Source organism: Erythranthe guttata, chromosome 8, assembly GCF_056151865.1.
Source record: "Erythranthe guttata isolate IM_541 chromosome 8, IM_541, whole genome shotgun sequence".
NCBI classification, from domain to species: Eukaryota; Viridiplantae; Streptophyta; class Magnoliopsida; order Lamiales; family Phrymaceae; genus Erythranthe; species Erythranthe guttata.
In genome coordinates this window covers 16375971-16396984 of record NC_142540.1, presented here as the reverse complement: position 1 = coordinate 16396984, position 21014 = coordinate 16375971, and the positions used below count along the sequence as shown (strand labels likewise).

Here is a 21014-nt window from a genome sequence, read left to right as displayed (position 1 = left end):
TCGATTTCATTTATCTTCATTTGAGTTGCGAAAATAAAATATGGATAAGTAATTACCCTGTGTGTAGTTTTTCACTAAATAGAAATCGAATGATGTATTTTAATAATTTTCCAATTTTGGACAAACGAAAAAGGAGTTTTAGCTCGTAAATCGCCTTTGACTTATATGCAATTTAGCTCATTATCTACCAAGAAATGTCTAAAATGCCATTCCATTAAGAATTACAACTACACTTCATTTTCATTTGAAAAAACGCCACTAGTAGTAGGTGAAATGATATTTGAATCAGATTGGTTATTTATTTATCTATAAGATCCATATATATTTATAAATTATTAGCATACCAACATCTACATATAAAGATTCAAAATTTCTTTCATTTTTAGTCGAATTAGCAAATTACAAAACATAATCACCAAACCACAAAATTCAATGCAAGAAAGGTAACAAACTGCCACTAAAAAGAATAATGATGCTACAATATTGACTTACAATAACCAAAACTGCAATAAAGAGGGCAAAGTTCTATTAAGAGAAGGGAAACTATTGTCTTAAGCATAAGAATTTCTGTAAAGCCGGTAAACTGCTTCAAAGCCGGTAACCATTTCGAAACTCGAACTCATATACGTGTTTGGATAATTACTTCGTACACTTAGGCAACAAAATTTTGGGAGACAACATCAGAGAAACTTGACTTTTTGTCAGATAGATTAATAGGAGTTTGCTCCTTTTCTCTGAAATGCCACTTTTCTTTTACAATCCTCTGCAATTGTTGAGGACGAATAATCGGAACAAGAGTGTTATGACAGGTTGAGTGTGTGTAGTGCAACTCCGTTTTTAGCAGCAGCAACTCGGCCCCACCTTCCTAACCGGTGTTCCTGTACAAAAAGATGCCCCATTGTTAGATTGAAATGCCATTTCTGATATAACAATAAACGAGAATCAAATTCGTGTGAGAATTACTTATGAAACAATCTTGGCTTTGTGGACATATAAATCTAGATAGGTGTGTGTAAATCAGAATATACAGTTGTCTGAAAACAATAAATATTTCAAACGATATCCATACGTTACAACTCACAACCAATAGCAGTGAGCCTTCTGTTTCTTATGCTAGCCTTGGCTGAAATCACACCCAACTAATATTTACGAACAGGATTTCTTCATATTCAGTCGAGCACACTTCTCTTATTTATTTGATCTTGAAGAAATCCTTCGATCAAGTTCCCCCAAAAACAATTGAAACCATATTCGCAAAACAAGACGATGCTTCTGTAATGATGGCGAGGGCTATGTTCAACTAAGACAGTCACTTACATGTAACTCAAACATAAAATTCACTAATTCGCCCGACTATCGTTTAACAAAGAAATGAACACTATTTCTATTTCCAGACCTTTAAATAGATTAGAAAAAGAAAAAGAAAAAAAAGGGTTCACCTGTCCAACCCCAGCAATCAAGAACTTCCCAGATTTTGCAATGGCCAGCGAATTTACGAATCCAACCTGCACCGATTACAACAATGTATAAGCCCATAGAGCAGCATAAACACATGTAGAAAGAATATCATATAGCTATTCGAAAACTCTAGTCCCTAAGTAAGAGTTCGAACATTCATAGACGATAGGAAGATCGAACAACAGAAGGCTTACCACTGGGAGCTCAAATAAAGGACGAACGCCTTTGGATTCATTTTCAATTGCCCAAAGACGCACTGAACCATTTCCAGCTCCTGAAGCAGCAAGATCACTTCCTCTACACATAGCAACTGAGTTGACCCACGAAAGAGCTGTTGAACCAAGCCTAGACGAATCTTGGGCATCATTTTCTGCATACGATAAGTACAAAAGTGATGAACTGCATCTAAGAAAGGGTAATAATCTAAAAGGTAATCTTGAGAATACTGATTACCTTTGTGACCATTCGATAGTCCTTCATGATTAATCTTTTCGATCTTGTCCTCACTAAACGAGGCATGTGCATTTTTTACAATATGGACAGGCTTCTTGCGTAGTAAATTCCAGAGCTCGATGCTTCCATCATCAGAACCAGACAAGAACTCGTCGTTACTGATAAAGCAACAAGATTCCAGTGAAGATGCAGGTGCTCGAAATACTAATTGGGATTCCTCTGGAACCTATATGCCATATGTAATAAGATGGATTATCAAATATTAGCAGGATATGAAAAAATCAATCGAACACAACCACCTAGCCAAGATGGAGAGCAAATAAATGAAATTCGTGAAGATACAATGGAGAAACGAAAAAATCATCTTACGAAGTACCGAAATGAAAGCCATAACTTTAAGTTTGAAAGCTCAGAACCAACATATTTGGTACCAAATCCTACTCTCTTACATCACAGTCTGTTTGATTTGTGCCATGTTTGTTTTGGTTATGTTCAATGCAGCAAATAATGACAGAAAATAGATCAAGCAATGGCGACATTAAGTCAACCTGATTCCACTCGTTGAAAAAAAAAGGAGGGGAAAGGTTTTATTACCTTCCATAAATGCATGGTACGGTCACGACCAACAGTCAAAACGCGTTCTTTTCTCAAGCTGTCAATGGTTAACACTTCACTCTGGTGACCGAATAATGTGCTTATATAAGTTCTATCATCTGCATTCCAAATCTTGACAGAACGGTCAAACGAACCAGAGAATAGTTCTGCAGTCCCTTGCCTAAATGTTAAGCATGAGACAGGTCCTTTATGTCCCGGAAAGGCCTGCAGTTAAGGTACATTGCAAATTCAGCATACCAAAATAAGGTAAAAGCTTAACCGCAAGACTTTTCACGTAAAATAACAGAATAAAGCATTTATCAAACCTACAATACTCAAGAACCCCTAACAAGACTCGAGATTTGGCCTTTTCGAAAAACATTATATGTAACAATAACTGGATTATTAGAATTGAACAAACCCGAATATGCTCGCGTGTCCGAACGTCCCAAAGATGAACATGGCGATCTAGGCCTCCACTAGCCAAATATCTACCGTCAGAGCTAACAGCCAATGCAAGAACATGTTTACTGTGCTTAGTCGCTTTACCCAGAGGGTCCTTCACACCATGAGACTTCAAAACCTCGTCGGACGGCCAATTATACTTTTCCTTCTTCCCACTTTCAATATCCCAATGCAGTATGGCACCGTCCTTGGAAGCTGAAAATCCTCTGGACTCGTCATCAGATAGAGCCACACAAGTGACGGTTTGCCTGTGTTTTACTATAACTCGAAATCCTTCATCTGTTTCTGGCTTTTGAACCCTAGAAATAATTTATAAATTGAAAACAAGCTAATGAGGTAAGAAATTATGCAGTTTTTCAAATTAACCCTAGAAACAACTTCTGGCATAAGAAAATGTTATGACTAATGGCATGCTTCAAAGATGGAACATTTAACTTCAATACAACAAAATTGAGCCAACAAATTACCCAATTGAAAGAAGAAGTAAAATAATCAAACCTAGATGCAATGGCTCTACGGAGACGGCCGCTATCTTCGAGCTGGTTTTGCTGTAAATTCTTTGCAATAAGTGAATCTCTCTCCCCTTCTCTCTGCCTCCGCCGCTCTTCATCATCCTCTTCCATTTCATCATCTTCTTCTTCTTTCTCTCTCTCCTTTTCCCTAAGCCTCTTCAGCAACGCCTCAGCGTGTCGCTTCTTCGTCTCCGCCGGCGTCTCCTCTATCTCCTCCTCCTTCTCCTCCTCCACTCTCTCACCTTCTGATCCGAACTCTCTTTCATCGTCATCGCTGCTCACAATAATTTCGTCGCCGTTGAACTTACGACGCCGTTTCTGCTCGGCCCCATCGAAGAACGACGAATCGTGGTCGTTGGAGGAAAACTTCTTGCTATTTCGCTTAGGTTCCTGAGCAGATGGCCTCTTCTTATTTAGGTTCCTTCCTTTCATGATTCAGCCCTAGTTTTCCGACGGAATCACCGGTGCAGCAGACGCTGACTGCCGGAATGTGGTCGGAAAGCGGTGGTGGAAAACGAGAATGGCAACTTTGAGCGGTGGTTCAGAGGTTTAAGAGTAGGGTTTTGGGTTGCGAGTATGAAACGATTTTATTAATTGGGCCCGAATAATAATATTACTGTAAGGCCCGATTAATTTTCGCTGTCGAAGCCCAAAAGAAAAGGAAAGATTGGGCCTTTTTTATAATTTCAACTGTTTTAATTTCTGTATCATCATCAATTCATCATCATCACAAAGAAGGAAAACCAGTTGTAATTCTGCCCAATTCCAAATTCCGATCGACTGATTGATTGTTTGTCTACTATAACGCACGCCAGAGACGCTTTGATTGTCGTACGAAATGCTCGGCGGGTTGTACGGCGACCTTCCGCCACCGTCCTCCACCGCGGATGACAGCTCCGCTACTACATCCGCCTCCAATGTCTGGTCGAGCAGCGCCAAGATGGCGCCACCAACTCTCCGCAAACCATTCCCCCCTCCCCAAACCATCCTTCGTCCTCAACACGCGAAGCCCAAACCCGCTGTGATTAAACATACCGCTCAATCCACCGCCGATGAGAACAGAAACCCTAATCCGAGCACGACGTCGTTTCACCCTGCCCTAGTCGGTGTCACCAGCTCCGTCGTCGAAGAATACGACCCCGCCAGACCAAACGACTACGAGGAATACCGCCGCGAGCGGAAGAGAAAGCAAGCGGAGGCGGAGGTGAGGAAGGAATTGGAGGAGAGAGAAAGGAGAGAGAGGGAAAGGGATGAGAGAGAGAGGAGGGAGAGAGATCGGGATAGGGAGAAGGAATTGAGTATCTCCGGCGAGGAAGCTTGGCGGCGAAGAGCCGCCATGAGTGGTGGTGGTGGTGGTGTGCCGAGATCGCCTTCTCCACCGCCAGCTGGCAATGGAGGAGGAGGAGAAGGGTTTAGCATCGGGAAATCGGAGAGCGGTGGGTTAGGGTTAGGTGCCGAAGGTAAGATGACAAAGGCACAGAGAATGATGGCTAATATGGGATGGAAGGAAGGACGTGGTCTAGGAAGGCTGGAGCAGGGGATTACAACTCCATTAGTGGCGAAGAAGACGGATAAGAGAGCTGGGGTGATCGTCAACGCCAGTGACTCCAGCAAGAAGGTTAAAAGCGTCAATTTCAACGGCACACCCACAAGAGTTGTGCTTCTCAGGAACATGGTATATACTCGTTATTGCATTTTGCATTTTACATTTCGATTATGCTTTTGCCGGATTGATTGGTTTGTGATTTCGTGGATTAGGGTAATATAGTACACAAAGAAAGAAATGAATTACAATATTTATAGGCTGTGGGATTTTGGTATTATAATCGTCTCTTGAAAAAAAAATCCGGGATTTTCTCCGGGTGGGAGTCTGTTCGTGTCTCCGTTTTCTTGAATGTTATCACGGACACTAATTAGGGAATGATTTTGGTAATTGCAAGTTCTGATTGGATACTTTGGAGCTTAGTTGAGTAATAATAGAAGAAAGGATTGTACTCCGTTGGCACTAACTTACTGACAGATAAGATTAGCCCTCGATTTTTGTAAATCTACACACGTGCCCTAAGTAACAAAGAACAGTTGATTGTCGAGGAAAGATGCAAAACCAGTATATTATGTATCAGTTTCTTTTGTTTGATCACGTCGTGCAAACATATTCTTACATGTCGATTCCATTGATACTTTTTTCATTTTCAAAGTTTTCGATCCATCAGATTTAAGCTGCACTTCTACATAGCCTCCTCTTGCTTTTCGTTTTCCCTTTTGGTTGACCTGTTACTGAATTGCATTTAAGCATTTTTCTGAAGCAACCTCATTCTGCATGTATGGTACAAAATATTCTTCTTTTGTTACAATTTATCCATAAATGGCCGTTGATTACGTGATCTTTTACTCGTTTCTTGATATTTAAATGGTCTTAGTATTTTGAAGTTTATCTAAAACTCTTGTGGTCTGTGTGTTTCTGTTTCTTTAAGGTTGGTCCAGGTGAGGTGGACGATGATTTAGAAGGTGAGGTGGCAGAGGAGTGTACTAAATTTGGTAAAGTGACCCGTGTCCTGATATTTGAGATTACAGAGGCAAACTTCCCACACGAAGAAGCTGTAAGAATTTTTATTCAGTTTGAGAAATCAGAGCAAGCCACAAAAGCACTCATAGAACTCGAGGGTCGATTCTTTGGAGGTAGGGTTGTTCATGCTTGTTTTTATGACGAGGAAAAGTTCAACAACAACGAGTTAGCTCCCATGCCAGGAGAAATTCCTGGGTTTTTTTGATCGTTTGATAGTGTGCACTACAAAATCGAAATGCTGGTTTAGTTTGTCAAAAAGACTTTGTTACCCTTTCACCATGGTTGGTTTGTAAGTTGTAACATTTGGTTGATTTTCAAGTTTTATGTTCAGAGTTCAGACTCATTTTCATATGATAGTCATTTAGCAGTTGAATTCATGAAGTTTTGGAAATTACAAACTTTGCCATTAAGTTTTCAAACTTAACATCAAATGCCTTGTAATCTCTAAAGTTGCGAAATGGACCTCAAATAGTCCAAAAGATTCCAAATAAGTCCTATAAGATTAAAAAGAACATAAAAGGAGGTTTGTCCCTCTCCAATTGTTGCAAAAATAGGCAATATTTATTCAGAACGCTTCGAGACTGGTTCTCTTGTCAACTAAGAAAAAAAAAAAAGACGATCGTCGAGCACATTTCATTTCATTATGACATGATCACTGATAAAACCCGACATCTTTATGTAGATGCATGAAGTACAAACTACTATGGTTATTATGATCAACATACGACAAATTCGAGCATAATCAAGAACTATTATAATTGCTCTCGACCAATCTTCGCTACTTAGAAACAAAAGAGAGTGAAGGACTTTTGATACACCAAGTCCAATAGCATTCGAAATGATCTAGCCCAAAATTGACCAATTCAAGTTGAGGCCTTGAAAACATAAGAAATTATAGCATGTAACTTAGTTTATACTACAAAATTTATAAGTTTGAAGTATATACAATATCATTTTACCTAAATCGATGAATAACAAATATCATTTTCGAAGCACTTGAGATTTTTATAAAATGAAATATAATACTACATATCAAATTATTTCAACAAGCTGGAATAGCTCAGTTGGTTAGAGCGTGTGGCTGTTAACCACAAGGTCGGAGGTTCGACCCCTCCTTCTAGCGGATTTTATTTTGTTTTTTACCTTTTTAATTTGTAATTTTTATTTTTTTGAATTTATAATTTTTATTTTTACCTTTTAATATTATTTCTACCTTTTTAATTTGTAATTTTTTTTTACCTTTTTATATTATTTTCTTTTTGAATTTATAATTTTTATTTTTACCTTTTAATATTATTTCTACCTTTTTAATTTGTAATTTTTTTTTTTAATTTATAATTTATTTTTTTTACCCTTTTATATTATTTTCTCAGCAGACTATTTTTTATTTTGTTTTCTACCTTTTTTATTTGTAATTTTTTTATTTGTTTTTGAATTTATAATTTTTTTTTTTTACCTTTTTATATTATTTCTACCTTTTTAATTTGTAATTATTTTTTTTACCTTTTTATATTATTTTCTGAACAGACTATTTCAATTTTAAATTTGAAAATTTATGCGCTGCAACTTATTACGATCAGACATTCGGAATTCCTTTTCCGGCGCCGGCAATCCCGTCGCCGCTGCTCAGACCGACATCCTTGTTCCTGCACATAAACATATAGTCAACTGATAAATAATGTCGATGGGCGGCGACGCTACTTGGGTGGCAAAGAAGCCACTGAGAAGAGTGGGAGGAATGTCCGATGCTCTCTCCATCGCCGCCGATCTCGGCTTTTCCGCCGCCCCTCCTCCCCAGGTCTCCAATTCCACCACCTCCTGTCCCAATTGACACACACACACACACGTAGTGAGCCTAATTTTTTTAGTTTACCTTCTTATTTTGTTGTTCGATTAGGAAGATATCCAGAATTTAACCTCCGGTTGTAGTGAAAAGGGGGACGATTTAATAAGAATATTGAGAGAATTGACTTCTGTACAAAGAAGAATCGCGGATCTGCAAGTGGAACTTCAAGGCAGAAAGGTTGGGCATTCTGAAATTTTCTTCTTCTGTTGATGAATAAATAATGTGCTAGTATTTAATTTGGTAGTTCTGAAACTGTATATATCCTAATTCAGTTAGCTCCATAGTTCTATCAGTAAGCTCATATTAACTATTTGTCGAACTTTTAGGAAGATAAGAATGTTGCTCACTTAACACACGTGAGTGAAATGGAGAAGAAGATTGATACTCTATCTCGGATCACAGCTATACTGAAAGATGTCATTCAGAATAAGGTAATTCAGCAACTTGAAACTGCTGCCAGTGCCGAATTGTTGCTTGTTTTTCGCTTGATGGTTTGGGATTTAGGTTAACAAATTTTAGTCTGTTTTTCAATTTTATTCACCTTTTTCTTTTACATGTCGATTTCCCTCGTCTTGCCTACTTTTGATTTTAACGAGTATTGAGTCCGTGACTTCATATATGGTTATGATCAGATGAACCCTAGGCAGTTGGGCTAGGTATTGAAGATTCTTGGTAGAATTATAGGGAGGATTTTATTTATGAACATGATGCCATACTTCATATTCTTTCTGCAATTTTCAGCATGTTATGAGTCATAATAGCGTCCTCCATAGTGTTCCCGTTCAAGTTGTAGGTACGAATGATGCCATAAATCGGTGATATCTTCCACGAATAAAGTAAAGGTTTACGATTTTCATTTCATTTAGGAATGGTAAAATATTTTCTCCATAAGATGTGTTGTTAGTTGTTACGACTCTAGGATATTGCGATCTTCTTTCTTGCCGTTATGATTAAGAATTCTCTGCCGATTATTCGTCCACAGTGTATGTTCGTTCATCTCTATGTATAAGCCATTTACATTTGTACTTGCCATTTAGGATCGGATTATTGCTCGGCTCCAACAACCTTACTCGTTGGATTGCATCCCTGTGGAAGCTGAGTACCAGGTATTTTTGTTCAATGAGATAACTCCAATTCATTTCTACTGATAAAAACGTTATGTACTTTCTCTTGTATTCCCTCTTCTCGTGTAAAAATGTGAACCGAAAGTTGCATCAAATTTGGTTAACGGGTTTAAAATAACTGCATCTCTGTTACTGAAAATGACCGAAGAGATCCGTAATGCTTGTTTTTGTGTCCCCTGTTTTCATACAGAAACAATTTTCAGAATTGCTAATGAAGGCAGCAAGTGATTATGGAGCATTGACTGCTTCTGTCGGTGATTTTCAATGGAGCCAAAACTTTAAAAAACCACCTACAGTATGGGGGGTAAGTTAACTATCTATCTTATGCTCTTTTTTACGAGTTTTAGACTACTTATAACACATTCCAATGTAAATAAATACTTCACTTACAACTACGTGTTTGAGTAAATGTGTAATTTCCTTCAATCCGATTGCTTAAAAGAATCGGTTACCATGTTTTTTTTTTAAATTGATTTTGATTGTGTTATATGATTTAGGAAATGCTCCGTCCAATTCCAGTAGCTTTGGCATCTTGCACTCGGTTCATTGAAGCAATGACTGCAATGAGAGAGTCGTTTAACAAGCTTCAAACACTGAGAGTTGGTCATTTGTCGGAAAGAGTAACGGGAGAATCTGACTGTGTAACTCCTCCATGTTGGACAAATGAGTCGAGCTTTGACGATCTAGCCCTTAGAAGGCAAGTCGTTGATGTCGGCTACAAGAATTACGACAGGAGATTGTCTTGGCCTCCATCTGTCAAAAACATTGGGAACTGACATTAAAACAAAATTACCATGTCTTGTTTAGCATGTTAGTTTTCTTTCTTGTATAGTGTAACAATGACATAAATATTTAATGCAACTTCCTATTATGTATCACAATTTTTTTCATCCGATCTCCAAATGACTTAATTCAAGTTGCACTCGAAAGCTAAATCGATGGAATACAACCCAAGTTTGTCAATCGACTCTTTAGCTCGTCTCACGAGCTATCCAACTCGACTGATTGTTAAATGCCACCAAATAAAAGTTTTTTTTTAAATGCCACCATATAATTTTAGAGTAAATTACAGTCCACCTTGAGGTAATGTCAAATTACGAAGAAAAAAAACTCATATTTGGGTAATTACAACCAGTCCCTCAACTATGAATCTTCTTATACGTCTACCATTGCGATGTAAAATCTAGTGGAATTACCTGTGTAATTTACCCTTTTATTTTTAATAAACCCCACCAAAGAAAAAAGAAAATCATTGAAGTCCACCTCAATAAATAGAAAGCCTCCTGGAACAAGAAACCTCAGAAAAGAGATCAAGAACAGTAAGTCAAAAAGAATGATATATATACTACATTAATAGTATCATGTAATAATAGTGCTACTAAAATCTCGTAGCCGCCTATCTGTATAGATTTTCTCTTTCCTTGTCTGTACTATTTATTGCCACCACAGCTCAACAAATCAAATCCTAAATGGATCTTTCCATTATTGCTTTCAAATACCCCAAAGATTCTCTAAACCTTACTTTACTTGCATTTAAATACAAATCCATTAGAATAATATACAATAATAAAAAAAGAGCACGCTTGTCTGAACCATGTTTAAAAAGCTCAATTTTGTTGCCTGCAGACCAAAGGCTTACATTATTACAAGTAAAAAATAAATCGATTTTAAATAGTCCATTGAATGCTCGTTTGAAATCGATTTATTAACATAACGAACGAGGATTTTGAAAAACACACATTCGTTCCGTGCCAATTCAACCCACCAAATAAAAACAAGAGAATATTTATCGAAACGAAAGAGTATAAATACTGAGTCGGATTATCGAAACACAAAATGACATTACGATACACAAACATAGTATGCATCGAATAGTTTTAAGTTTACAAAAGTTTAGTCAGCATCTGCATGCAGCTAGTGCAAAAGTATATTACACGATTTTCGTCTAGTTAATTAAATTTGTCACACAAAAGACCAGTTCATAAACATGAAAGCCAAACAGTGATTAGAGTCGTCGTCATTTAGAACCTTCCACACAACAGCTTGTTCGTACGACACCGATCGCCCCATGCTGGAATTGCACACTCCTCCCGGCAGATAAGCAAAACCCTAATCAAAAAATGAAAATATAGTTGAACGAAAAAAAAATTATATCCATGGATATTAATTAGTTAATTAATTAATTACCTGCTGCATGATCTTGGAGAATTCCGCGAGGAGGATTTTCCGACCGGATTCATCTAGAATCTTCTCGAGCATAATATCTTGAAGTGCCACGAGGGTTGTCTCCATCATGTCTAGCCCAGCTTGGTTCGCAAATGTAAACGCGGCCGATGCCTATCGAATAGAATCTTTTTAAGAATATTCCGGAACAATAAGTAACAAATATAAGAAAGAAATTGACAATTAAAATGACGACTAACATTCGTCTTAACCGAACAGCACACAATAGCATCACTGTGGTGCCAAAGCTGCTTCAGTACAGCATCGCTAGCTTGCGTATCGGCCTCAAAGAGCTCTCTCCCAGTGTACACCCTAAACAAGAACAATCGTATTTAAAAAAATATATATTTAATAATAAATAAATAAATAAAAACTATTATTTACATATACCTATAGCTTCGGCAAATCCAACGAGCTAATGTGAGAGCCTCGGGCGAATGTGGAGAAGGCTTAGGAACAATACGACCGCCAAGTGGAGATGGTGAAATTGCCAATGCTACCCTTTGAACTGAAGCAACTATACTACGTACGTATTGGCGGGCCATAGCAGCTACACTGTCTTGATAGTGACTTTCGAAAGTGAACTGAAACGCTATCGACAAAACCGATCGAACATTCTGATTGGTCGAATCAATTCCGCCAGCTGGACGGCCAACGTCGAGCGTGGAAGCCAAGTCCAATGTCTGAGTGGGCCCAGGCCCGTTCTGCACCACAAAATGTAGGCCCGGCCCATTAATAACTTAAAACAAAATTTTTAATTTTTAATTGATTTAATATTGTTTGTTATTAATTAATTGACTCAACTGATTTGGGATCTAAAGAGATAATACGAAAACCGGAAGGTAGCATTGGAGCATCGTCACCGAATGATTCATCTATTGGTGCGAAAATTAGCTGCGCACATTCACCTGTATTTGCTTCGTCTATCCCACTGCATAACTGCAGGGTTTTTTTACATTAAAGAAAATCAAAATTAAATCATAGCATAGACAAAAAAGAATTATTTAAAATTCAAATGATTAATGAGCAAAACCTGTAATAAGTACATATCCCTAGACAAAGCTATGTCTTCGGGTGAGAATGCATGACCCTCCAAACGAACCACCTCCAACACCTAAATTTTAACACAAAATATTTATTACAAATCTTGTATCCATGCGTATTTTGCGGATGTCCACGTGTATGTATATGTATATATACTGACCTCTTCATGTTCAACAGTATGTGCGAGAGGCAAAATAACTTGACTGGTTGGAAAACCACCAGGCTTTGCAAAAGGGATTGCATAAGGACTGGATTTAAGAGAAGCAGCTGAGTAAAAATCGACCGCATAATCGGCCCATTCTGAACGATGTTCCCTTAAGAAACGAACAAGCAGAGCTGGAGGTACATTCTGCATCGTATATGTATTAAAAAAAGAATAACCCAAAAAAAAAATCAATACGAAGAAAACAAAAGCTGAAGTTAGTGAAATGATTAAATGAAAAAAAAACCTGGAGAAGCATTGATGCTCGTGCAGAAAGGACCCCACCGAAAGTTGGGAGCATGGACAGAGTGTTAGAGTGAGAAGCAAGAAATTTGCTCGGTGATAAATTAATTGCAATGGTTACATCTTCTGCCCCATCACTACTAATTATGGACCAACCATCATCAACAATGCCATTGACCGCATCGTTGAAACCCCTAAAAAGTCAACCATCAACAAACGAGAAAATTAAAAAATATATAAATAAATAACAGCAATATATGTATATTCTGGTACAGATGCTAAAGTTTTATTACCTGCACAATCTTTGACTTAATGACCTTAGAACAGCCGGTTGGCGGCCCCCACTAATTTGGACCTCTTCGTTTGTTTCTTGAGCAATTTGTCTAATGTGACGCAAGGCCTGAATGTGACATACAAATCATGTCTTAAAAAACGAAGATTTTTTACATCCAAATTGAAGACATTAACAAAGTGATTTTCTTCTTCAGAAAACGAATGGGAAATTTTTCAAAATCGGGCCAATCATAGACATAACAGAGCAAGGAGGAAATTTCTTACAGCCAAAGTCATCTTTTGCGCAAGGATTTTGGACGATTCGTAAAGTGGCCTTAGAACTTCGGGAACACTTAGTGCCTGATGGAAGTTTAAAGTGAAATTAGTGAAAAAAGAAAGGCATGGCTAATGATAGAGGTTTGCAAAACGTATATTTAGACGATTTCTTACATCTAAGTCAATGTGATCGACAATGTGGATAATCGAACCGCCACCCTCACACGGGCGAATTAGGCAACCACTCGGTAGCATTTCGGCTCTCACAAAGCAAGCAGCGTGCGGGCCCATTTGACCGCCGTAAGAAGATGTTAATGACCTCTCACAAATCTCCATATTTATAATAGTATCCAGTGTTAGTAGAATATGATGCATCGTGTTTTTAGCCGAAAATAAAAGAATCAAGACGAGATTAGAGAAAAGTGAATAGGATTAGCTAACCACAAGACTGCCATCTTCCAAACTGGTGGTATATCTCAGAGTCCAAAAGTCACGGCCCAATGCCAAAGTTGTCGGTGCATATGTCTTGATAAATAAATTAATGTTGAAAATCAGTTGCATATTTAATTAAGATAAGAATTAACATATATAATTTATTATTAAAAGAAAAATGGAAATGTACCTGCATGTATAAGAGCTCTATCGTACCCCCATTTCTTGTGGGGATTATGTTTGCTACATCAAGGCAACGACAGTCACGATACCAAGATAGACGATCTTTGAAAATTTCAGCAACCTGCAAAAATTAAAATACAGGTAGTTTCCAAATAAAATTAAAAAAAAAAAACTCGATTTCCATCACGAAGATAATTAACAAATATACAAAAGTGTGAATTAAATTAAAAATAATTACCTTTGTGGGTTCAAGACTCACGAGGCTGCAGGCTCGTGCTGCTATCCCACTACAATTGCGGGAAACGGCAACGATGCCAATAGAATCCGGACCAGGCTTAACACATAAAGAAGATAAATTATGATTAAAATAAACAATAAAGAAATAAAAAATAATAAAATGAGAGAGAGATCAACCTTCATCCCAATCAGCTGCACCCAATCGACAGCAGTTCCAGTAGCCTTTCCAAGGAACTCTGCGAGGGTCTCCTCTGCTATTGCAAGAAGACTACAACACCACCAAAATATGCAAAGGAAGAGAAATTAACTTAAGAAACCAAATCGATTTTAGCATCTCAATTAGCAGTCTAATTAGTAATATATATTATATTAAAAGGAGTCAAAATGGAAAGTGAATTAAGAGAAAATTACCCAGCTGGGCTATTAGCATCCTTTTGCGGACGCTGAGGTGTTGGGTTATTTTGTTCTTTACGACCACTCATAATCGCAGAATCACAGCTCGTATCTGTGGCTGTTGTGTTTACCTGTCATTATAATAAAATTTAACACAAAAATTAAAACTGTACTTGGTTATTAACAGGGAAAAGCGAGAAATAAATCAAAACTTACAGTTTGCAGATGCTGACGCATGGAACCGTTCTTATGAACCAAGTGAGTGACCTGATTTTGGAGGCGGCCATTCTCTTCCATTAACAGCTTGTTCATAGCAGTGAGCTTCCGGTTAACAGTTTGGAGATGAGAAGCTTCTTTCCTCTGTTTTTCTCGACACCTAAAGAGAGAAAATCAAATTGAATTCCCAGTACATAGCAAAGGTTAACTTACCTACATTTCGTTTAATTTTATGGATATTTGCATGACCAAACACTATTTTATTGTAGTGCTCCACATGTCCTAAAACACTTAAATGATAACAAAGTTGCAATGAAAAAGATCATCGGATAAATATAGTATGCCATAGACAACGGCAGCCCATTTAGACACAAGTACTCTTTTGTTCAGAATAACAACAAAAGATCTATAGCTACTTGAGATGGGTGTATTCGGACATACAACATTTTCAAGAAGTTACATGGTTAGCAGAAGCAAATGTATATCATTTGGCAGCTGCTGTAATAACTATCTATCAAGATCTACAGGTAAGGAGATAGGATGAACAACAATTACAACTGTCAATACCTAGAATACTTGAAAATTACAAAGAAAAATATTTCTCCAAAAAAAAGAACCCATATTCACTAAACTCTTACCAAGCAAAAAACGAGGAAAGAAAAAAAGAACATTGATTCTTGAAAAAAAAAACCTAAAGAACTCATTTTTAAAGGTGCAAAACTATTACCAAGCAAACATCATAAAATTTAAACGTGGAAAAAAAAAAAAAATGAACATTGATTCTTGAAAAATAAACTAAAGAAATCACTTTTAAAGGTGCTCAAAACCGGAAAAAAAAAAAAAAAAAAAAAGAAAAAAAAAAACATATGTACCTGCGATTCTGAAACCAGACTTTGATTTGTTTAGGCTCAATGTTGGAAAGAATGGGGCACTCACGAATGAGCTGTTGCCTCTTGGAAGAAGTGGGTTTTGGGCATTCTGAGTAAACCCTCTCCAAAGCATCCACTTGCTCGGGCGTGTATCTCACGTACTTGCCAGCGTCAATTTGCTGCTGCTGCTGCTGCTTTTGCATAGAAAGTGCCATTTTTTAACAATAGCCCAGAAAAAAAATTAAAGTGTGGAAATGTTAAACAGAGCTTGTTTTTTTGTTCCGATTAGTAAATGCATGAAAAAAGGCAGGCTCTCTTCTTACAGAGAACCTCCTCTCTCACTCATCAAGATTGAATTTTTATTTTTTCTTTTTGCGGTTCTTTTCTGGGAAAAGGGTTTAGTTTCTCTTCTTCTACCGCAAAGGGGAGAGATGATGATATGTTGTAGAGAGAGATTTTAGAGAGAGAAAGAGAGAGAGGTGAAAACTGAAAAGAGATTAATGAAATCGAGGTTCCCTGGTCTTTATCTAAGACGCCAATCTCGAGAATATCAGAGAAAGTGAAATGTAGAGAGAGAAAATGGGATATCCAGAGAGAGAGAGAGAACAACAGCAACCCATTAATGAATTAAAATAAAATAATAATATAATATAAAAAATAAATACAAAAGAAAAGAAAATTAAAAAAAAAAAAAAAGAGGCGCGTGATCACACGCTCCCTTACAACACGTGAGTTGGAAGGGGGCAGCTCAATGTAAACTCACCCCCTTTTCAATACCCACCCCCATTACCCACCTACATTGGAGGTGGTTCCCCCTACCCACCCCCCATCTCCAACCCACCCCAGACCCACCCCCATTGGAGGTGGTTCCAACCCCATCTCCATGGTCTAACAAAACCAAAAAGAACCCCCCCAGCTTTTTTTGAATTTCTATTAATTCAAAAAAATTACTATTATTTTATTATTTTATTAATTTATATATATATATAATATAATAAAAAATATGGATTGGAAAGTAACTGACATAAGCATTAATGGGAAATGAGGAAAGAGAAAAGTTTTTATAGTGTAAAAGAAAGAGTTGGTAATAAAGATTCACAAAACAGTGAAAAGATTGAAGAGAGTAAATGGGAGGCAGAGGTGCTGCCTTTATTTGTTGCAGACTTACCAGATTTCATTTTTAGGCTTATAGGGTCCAACTTCTACCTATTAATTATTTTTTTATTTTTTTTCTTCTCTCTTTTAATTAATAATAATTATAAAAAAAAAAAGATAAATTAAAATTAATGAATGGGGGTGAGAATCTGGGCGTTGACCAAGACCCTGAAACTGGAAATCTTGAATTGACCACTGTTAAAAATGGGCTGGATTTAAATGTGGGCCCATATTCTGTACTTTAATATAACTATTGGGCCTTTAAGCTGAAACATCACAGTATACACTGCTCTGAAATCTGATCTTCTGTTCAAATAATAATTACTATTTATTAGACTAATAGGATCATCATTACATTAATTAATTTACTATTTTTAATTAATCTTTTCTTGTATTTCATTTTTACGCATAAATAACCATTCACTTATTCTAAAATTAATAACAATTTCGTTAAAAATAAATCATAAAATTAAAATTTTGAATGACAAATCTTATTCCAAAATCAGAATTTTCGGATCGAATTGGCGAATATTGGTAATTTTATTTTTTTACTCATCTGTAATATAAAATGCATAGCAATATTGATAATAAAAGTGTGATTTTGGGATTTTTTTTAAACTTAAATCGGATCAAAAACCGAAACTTTGTATATATATAATTCAATTCTGATTGAAAAAAATAAAATTACAAAAATAAGAAATCGAAATTTTTGGTATTTCAAAAGAAAAACATTGTTATGAAATCGTAAAATCGAGACATGGTTCTCCTGTTCTCCACGACAAGTGATAACAATAATAGTTGAGGCTATTTGCAAGCTATTATACGAGAGTGTAGGTTTACCCAATGCACCTATATGGTTGGCTGCGGGTTCCTGCATTACCAAAAAAAAAAAAATAAAAAAATAATAGTTGAGGCTATTATTATTAACCAAGATAAAGGTTAATCTAAAAGCGTTTAATAAAGTAAGAACTAAAAGCGTAATGAAAACACTTGCGTTTTTACCTTTGGATGATTAAGGTTCCTCCCCCGACAACCCCCACAAGTAAAATAACACTCGAAAGTGTTCCCCACCATCACTACAATGAAAAGAAGTTGACTTTACATGTTGACTTTTGGGATTAAAAGATCTTTCCGAAACATATATTACTGTCCTGATATCTAAACATGTGTTGTAGTGTGTGTAATATTGTGTGGTTGTTTGCTCTTCGTAGCTACACATGATAAATATTGTCACATATTTATGTATATAATTTGTGTGTTAATTGTCTCTATATTTATGTTACTTTAATTTTGGTTTTTAAATGAAATTTAAGGTTTGTGAAAAAGGTGCATTTGGCTGGAATGGAAAGAAGACAGGTCCACTATTAGTAGTTGCAACATAATAATTGTCGTAACAATTAATCCAATTCAACTATACAAGTACATTCTATAGGCATATAAATCAACACAATTCATGTTCATAAAATATTCATTAATAATTTAATCCACATTCTAAAATTTATTATATATATATTTTTTATCATCAACTGATATCCCATTTAACGAGAATAACCCAGTTGGTCATGTAAAACGAGCTCGATTTTTTTTAAATTAATATTTAGAAAAGCATATGAAGAAGAATAAGTGATTGGGCTTTCATTATTTTAATTATTTAATGGGCTTTTCCATTACCCGTTAAAGGCCCAATGGACCTTCCCTAAATCACTGTTAATATATTACACCAGTAAAATTAAAACACGTGGCCTCATTCTATTGGCGGGGAAATACCATTTGAAAAAAAATAAAGAAATTCCACCAACACTTGGGAAACAGTCAGCATCATCAGACAGCAGTAAAACCCAGAATCGAACCGAACAGCCAAAATCTCATAGCAGAATCTTTGGTTTAATCCGATCATGGCTCATTCCGCTCTCTCTCAGGTTTTTTTATTTCAACAACAATTACTGTTGTGTATTTTTTATTTAATTCAATTTAATTTTTATTTAATTTGAAATTTGGGAAAAATGTTGCCTTTTTTTATTTTTGTTGCAGGTCCCAGTTACAGTGTGTTTCTCTTACAGCAGTGATACATCTCTTCCTAAGACCGTGTTTAAGGTTCTTGATCGTGTCCCTTTTTATGTTAAAATTAATTATTTTTTTTTTTATGTATTCAATTGCGTTGATCTGGAGTTGCACTATTGTTGATTTTAAATATTTAATCATATTTTTTTTGTTAATTATCCAGGGATCTCTTATTTGTTTTATCTCTCTGTCAATTTCAAAATTTAGGATTTTAATCAAGAGTTTGGGCAAAATGTGTCATCTCCTAAAATTCAAGATTCATTTTCTTAAATCTGATGTCTCCTAATCTCTGTGTTTCTGTTGAATTATTGTGAGATCAATCGTAAGTATAGCCGTCGAAAATCGAAATCCTAAATTTTGTGGGTTCTTGTAAGATTTTTTTTTAAACCTTATTTGAGATGACAATTACTGTGTTTCTTGAATAATGCAGCTCACTAAGTCACTATATATACTGCAGGGTAATAACGTATCTTTCAACGGAAAAAAATCATGGATTTCTCGTTTATCTTCGGATTTCAAAACCGCAAACTCGCGGTCAAAGGGAAAAAGTCGACCCGTGATTTGCATGTCAGTGGAACAAGCAAGCAAGGAGAAGGCTGCGATTTCGCCTTTAAGTTTAGAAGATGCGAAAGAGCCGCCATTGCATCTGTACAAGAATAAAGAACCGTATACAGCAACTATTGTCTCCGTCGAAAGGATTGTGGGCCCCACAGCTCCTGGAGAGACATGCCACGTCGTCATCGATCATGGGGGCAATGTCCCCTATTGGGAAGGACAGAGTTATGGAATCATTCCTCCGGTAAGTTCTAGAAACATTATTCGCGTAGTTTAGTGTTTTTCGATTTTATTTATTTATTTACTCGTCTGAGATTCTTTAGGGTGAGAATCCGAAAAAACCTGGTAGTTCACATAATGTTCGATTGTACTCAATAGCATCTACAAGATATGGAGACTTCTTCGATGGAAAAACAGCAAGTTTGTGTGTTAGACGAGCTGTCTATTACGATCCCGAAACTGGGAAAGAAGATGCTTCGAAAAAAGGAGTTTGCAGTAATTTCTTATGTGATTCAAAGCCCGGCGGCAAGGTTCAGATCACAGGTAATAAGATCTCAAATTGGCTTTTCTTTTTTCTTTTTTTGGGCTCAATGTCGTTTCAATTTTAACGGTACCGTAATTCAAGACTATGCATAACTTTCTCATCCAATGACGAATTTAGCTGATTCAAGTTGCGTTAGAAAGCCAATTCAAAGGGCTACTACAACTTCGATGTTTTCAGATTTTCCAAATTTGAATTGTAAGATTGTCGAAATCACGTTCAAATTAGGCTTGTTGTTTGTTAAATAGGGCAGTGTTTATTCATTCAAACATAACTCTCGCAACCGACATCCAATCTAGAGTTGCAATCTAGAAAGCCAACTCAAATGACTAAAAAATTGTCGCCAAATTCGAACCGAAAAGTGGTCAAAATCACATTTGAAGTCGTACTCTTAATTCCAATTTTTTTATTTATTTTTTTATTTTTCAGGTCCTTCCGGTAAGATAATGCTTCTTCCGGAAGAAAATCCAAACGGGACCCACATAATGATTGCCACGGGCACAGGGGTGGCACCTTACAGAGGCTACCTTCGAAGAATGTTCACGGAGAATATTCCCACGTTCAAATTCAACGGCCTAGCTTGGCTTTTCCTCGGAGTGGCTAACAAAGACAGTCTCTTATACGACGAAGAATTCTCCGAATACCTCCGGAACTATCCGGATAATTTCCGGTTTGACCGTGCTCTCAGCAGAGAACAGAGGAACAGAAATGGCGGGAAAATGTATGTTCAGGATAGGATCGAAGAGTACAGCGACGAGATTTTCGAGCTTTTGGATAGTGGGGCCCACATTTACTTTTGCGGGCTTAAAGGAATGATGCCCGGCATTCAAGATACGTTGAAGAGGGTTTCGGAGACGAGAGGCGAAAAATGGGATGAGAAGCTAACACAGCTCAAGAAGAATAAACAGTGGCATGTTGAAGTTTATTGAACTCCATTACTATATTTTTCAAGAACTTGTCTGTACTGCTGTTATTACTATTATTGATTATTATTCAAATTTATAGAAAATTAAATTATATTTTACTACTATTCCAATTTATAAGGGGTAAAAATGAAAAGAAAATAAAAGTGGATTTTATCATTTTAAAACTA

At 36.6% G+C, this 21014-nt stretch overlaps 5 protein-coding genes and 1 non-coding gene across 6 annotated transcripts; 4 read left to right on the top strand and 2 right to left on the bottom strand.

The window, feature by feature from the left end:
* Positions 1-357: 357 nt before the first annotated feature.
* LOC105951338 (U3 snoRNP-associated protein-like EMB2271) lies at positions 358-4195 on the bottom strand. The gene is made up of 7 exons (XM_012974754.2): positions 3469-4195; positions 2927-3269; positions 2506-2730; positions 1912-2137; positions 1653-1828; positions 1440-1505; positions 358-878 (listed from the first exon to the last, which is right to left on the bottom strand). Exons 1-7 carry the CDS (start codon positions 3912-3914, stop codon positions 801-803), a joined length of 1560 nt encoding a protein of 519 aa, XP_012830208.2. The 5' UTR covers positions 3915-4195; the 3' UTR covers positions 358-800.
* A 125-nt stretch (positions 4196-4320) lies between these two features.
* DRT111 (D111/G-patch domain-containing protein) lies at positions 4321-6439 on the top strand. Its single transcript, XM_012974755.2, has 2 exons — positions 4321-5157; positions 5957-6439. Exons 1-2 carry the CDS (start codon positions 4321-4323, stop codon positions 6251-6253), a joined length of 1134 nt encoding a protein of 377 aa, XP_012830209.1. The 3' UTR covers positions 6254-6439.
* A 658-nt stretch (positions 6440-7097) lies between these two features.
* TRNAN-GUU (transfer RNA asparagine (anticodon GUU)) lies at positions 7098-7171 on the top strand. The gene has a single exon. It is a non-coding gene; the product is annotated as a tRNA-Asn (tRNA).
* Positions 7172-7583: 412 nt separating this feature from the next.
* On the top strand, positions 7584-9893 carry LOC105951588 (AUGMIN subunit 2). The gene is made up of 6 exons (XM_012975043.2): positions 7584-7846; positions 7946-8071; positions 8221-8325; positions 8932-9000; positions 9209-9322; positions 9516-9893. Exons 1-6 carry the CDS (start codon positions 7727-7729, stop codon positions 9792-9794), a joined length of 813 nt encoding a protein of 270 aa, XP_012830497.2. The 5' UTR covers positions 7584-7726; the 3' UTR covers positions 9795-9893.
* Positions 9894-10839: 946 nt separating this feature from the next.
* Positions 10840-16243, bottom strand: PHV (Homeobox-leucine zipper family protein / lipid-binding START domain-containing protein). Its single transcript, XM_012974753.2, has 18 exons — positions 15613-16243; positions 14741-14900; positions 14543-14655; positions 14309-14399; positions 14133-14228; positions 13902-14015; positions 13721-13804; positions 13454-13609; positions 13289-13363; positions 13024-13130; positions 12735-12924; positions 12446-12634; positions 12275-12355; positions 12046-12180; positions 11632-11945; positions 11442-11553; positions 11206-11355; positions 10840-11127 (listed from the first exon to the last, which is right to left on the bottom strand). The coding sequence occupies exons 1-18, from the start codon at positions 15822-15824 to the stop codon at positions 10981-10983; spliced, it is 2526 nt and encodes an 841-aa protein (XP_012830207.2). The 5' UTR covers positions 15825-16243; the 3' UTR covers positions 10840-10980.
* Positions 16244-18548: 2305 nt separating this feature from the next.
* On the top strand, positions 18549-20945 carry RFNR2 (root FNR 2). Its single transcript, XM_012974750.2, has 5 exons — positions 18549-18683; positions 18796-18858; positions 19283-19624; positions 19704-19923; positions 20351-20945. The coding sequence occupies exons 1-5, from the start codon at positions 18660-18662 to the stop codon at positions 20848-20850; spliced, it is 1149 nt and encodes a 382-aa protein (XP_012830204.2). The 5' UTR covers positions 18549-18659; the 3' UTR covers positions 20851-20945.
* The last annotated feature ends 69 nt before the right edge of the window (positions 20946-21014 follow it).

What these genes read in the sequence shown, in the direction of transcription:
- LOC105951338 (XM_012974754.2), bottom strand. Translation starts at nt 3,914, where the DNA reads ATGAAAGGAAGGAACCTAAATAAGAAGAGGCCATCTGCTCAGGAACCT. An exon ending in GTACCATGCATTTATGGAAG is followed by an intron (nt 2,138 to 2,505) that starts GTAATAAAACCT and finishes TATGGCATATAG; the next exon opens with GTTCCAGAGGAATCCCAATT. An exon ending in TGATTGCTGGGGTTGGACAG is followed by an intron (nt 879 to 1,439) that starts GTGAACCCTTTT and finishes CTTTTTGTACAG; the next exon opens with GAACACCGGTTAGGAAGGTG.
- LOC105951588 (XM_012975043.2), top strand. Translation starts at nt 7,727, where the DNA reads ATGTCGATGGGCGGCGACGCTACTTGGGTGGCAAAGAAGCCACTGAGA. An exon ending in CCGCCGCCCCTCCTCCCCAG is followed by an intron (nt 7,847 to 7,945) that starts GTCTCCAATTCC and finishes TTGTTCGATTAG; the next exon opens with GAAGATATCCAGAATTTAAC. An exon ending in TGGAACTTCAAGGCAGAAAG is followed by an intron (nt 8,072 to 8,220) that starts GTTGGGCATTCT and finishes TCGAACTTTTAG; the next exon opens with GAAGATAAGAATGTTGCTCA.
- PHV (XM_012974753.2), bottom strand. Translation starts at nt 15,824, where the DNA reads ATGGCACTTTCTATGCAAAAGCAGCAGCAGCAGCAGCAAATTGACGCT. An exon ending in CGCAAAAGATGACTTTGGCT is followed by an intron (nt 13,131 to 13,288) that starts GTAAGAAATTTC and finishes TGTCACATTCAG; the next exon opens with GCCTTGCGTCACATTAGACA. An exon ending in GGGATATGTACTTATTACAG is followed by an intron (nt 12,181 to 12,274) that starts GTTTTGCTCATT and finishes AAAACCCTGCAG; the next exon opens with TTATGCAGTGGGATAGACGA.
- RFNR2 (XM_012974750.2), top strand. Translation starts at nt 18,660, where the DNA reads ATGGCTCATTCCGCTCTCTCTCAG. An exon ending in CTCATTCCGCTCTCTCTCAG is followed by an intron (nt 18,684 to 18,795) that starts GTTTTTTTATTT and finishes TTTTTGTTGCAG; the next exon opens with GTCCCAGTTACAGTGTGTTT. An exon ending in TTCCTAAGACCGTGTTTAAG is followed by an intron (nt 18,859 to 19,282) that starts GTTCTTGATCGT and finishes TATATACTGCAG; the next exon opens with GGTAATAACGTATCTTTCAA.
- DRT111 (XM_012974755.2), top strand. Translation starts at nt 4,321, where the DNA reads ATGCTCGGCGGGTTGTACGGCGACCTTCCGCCACCGTCCTCCACCGCG. An exon ending in TTGTGCTTCTCAGGAACATG is followed by an intron (nt 5,158 to 5,956) that starts GTATATACTCGT and finishes TGTTTCTTTAAG; the next exon opens with GTTGGTCCAGGTGAGGTGGA.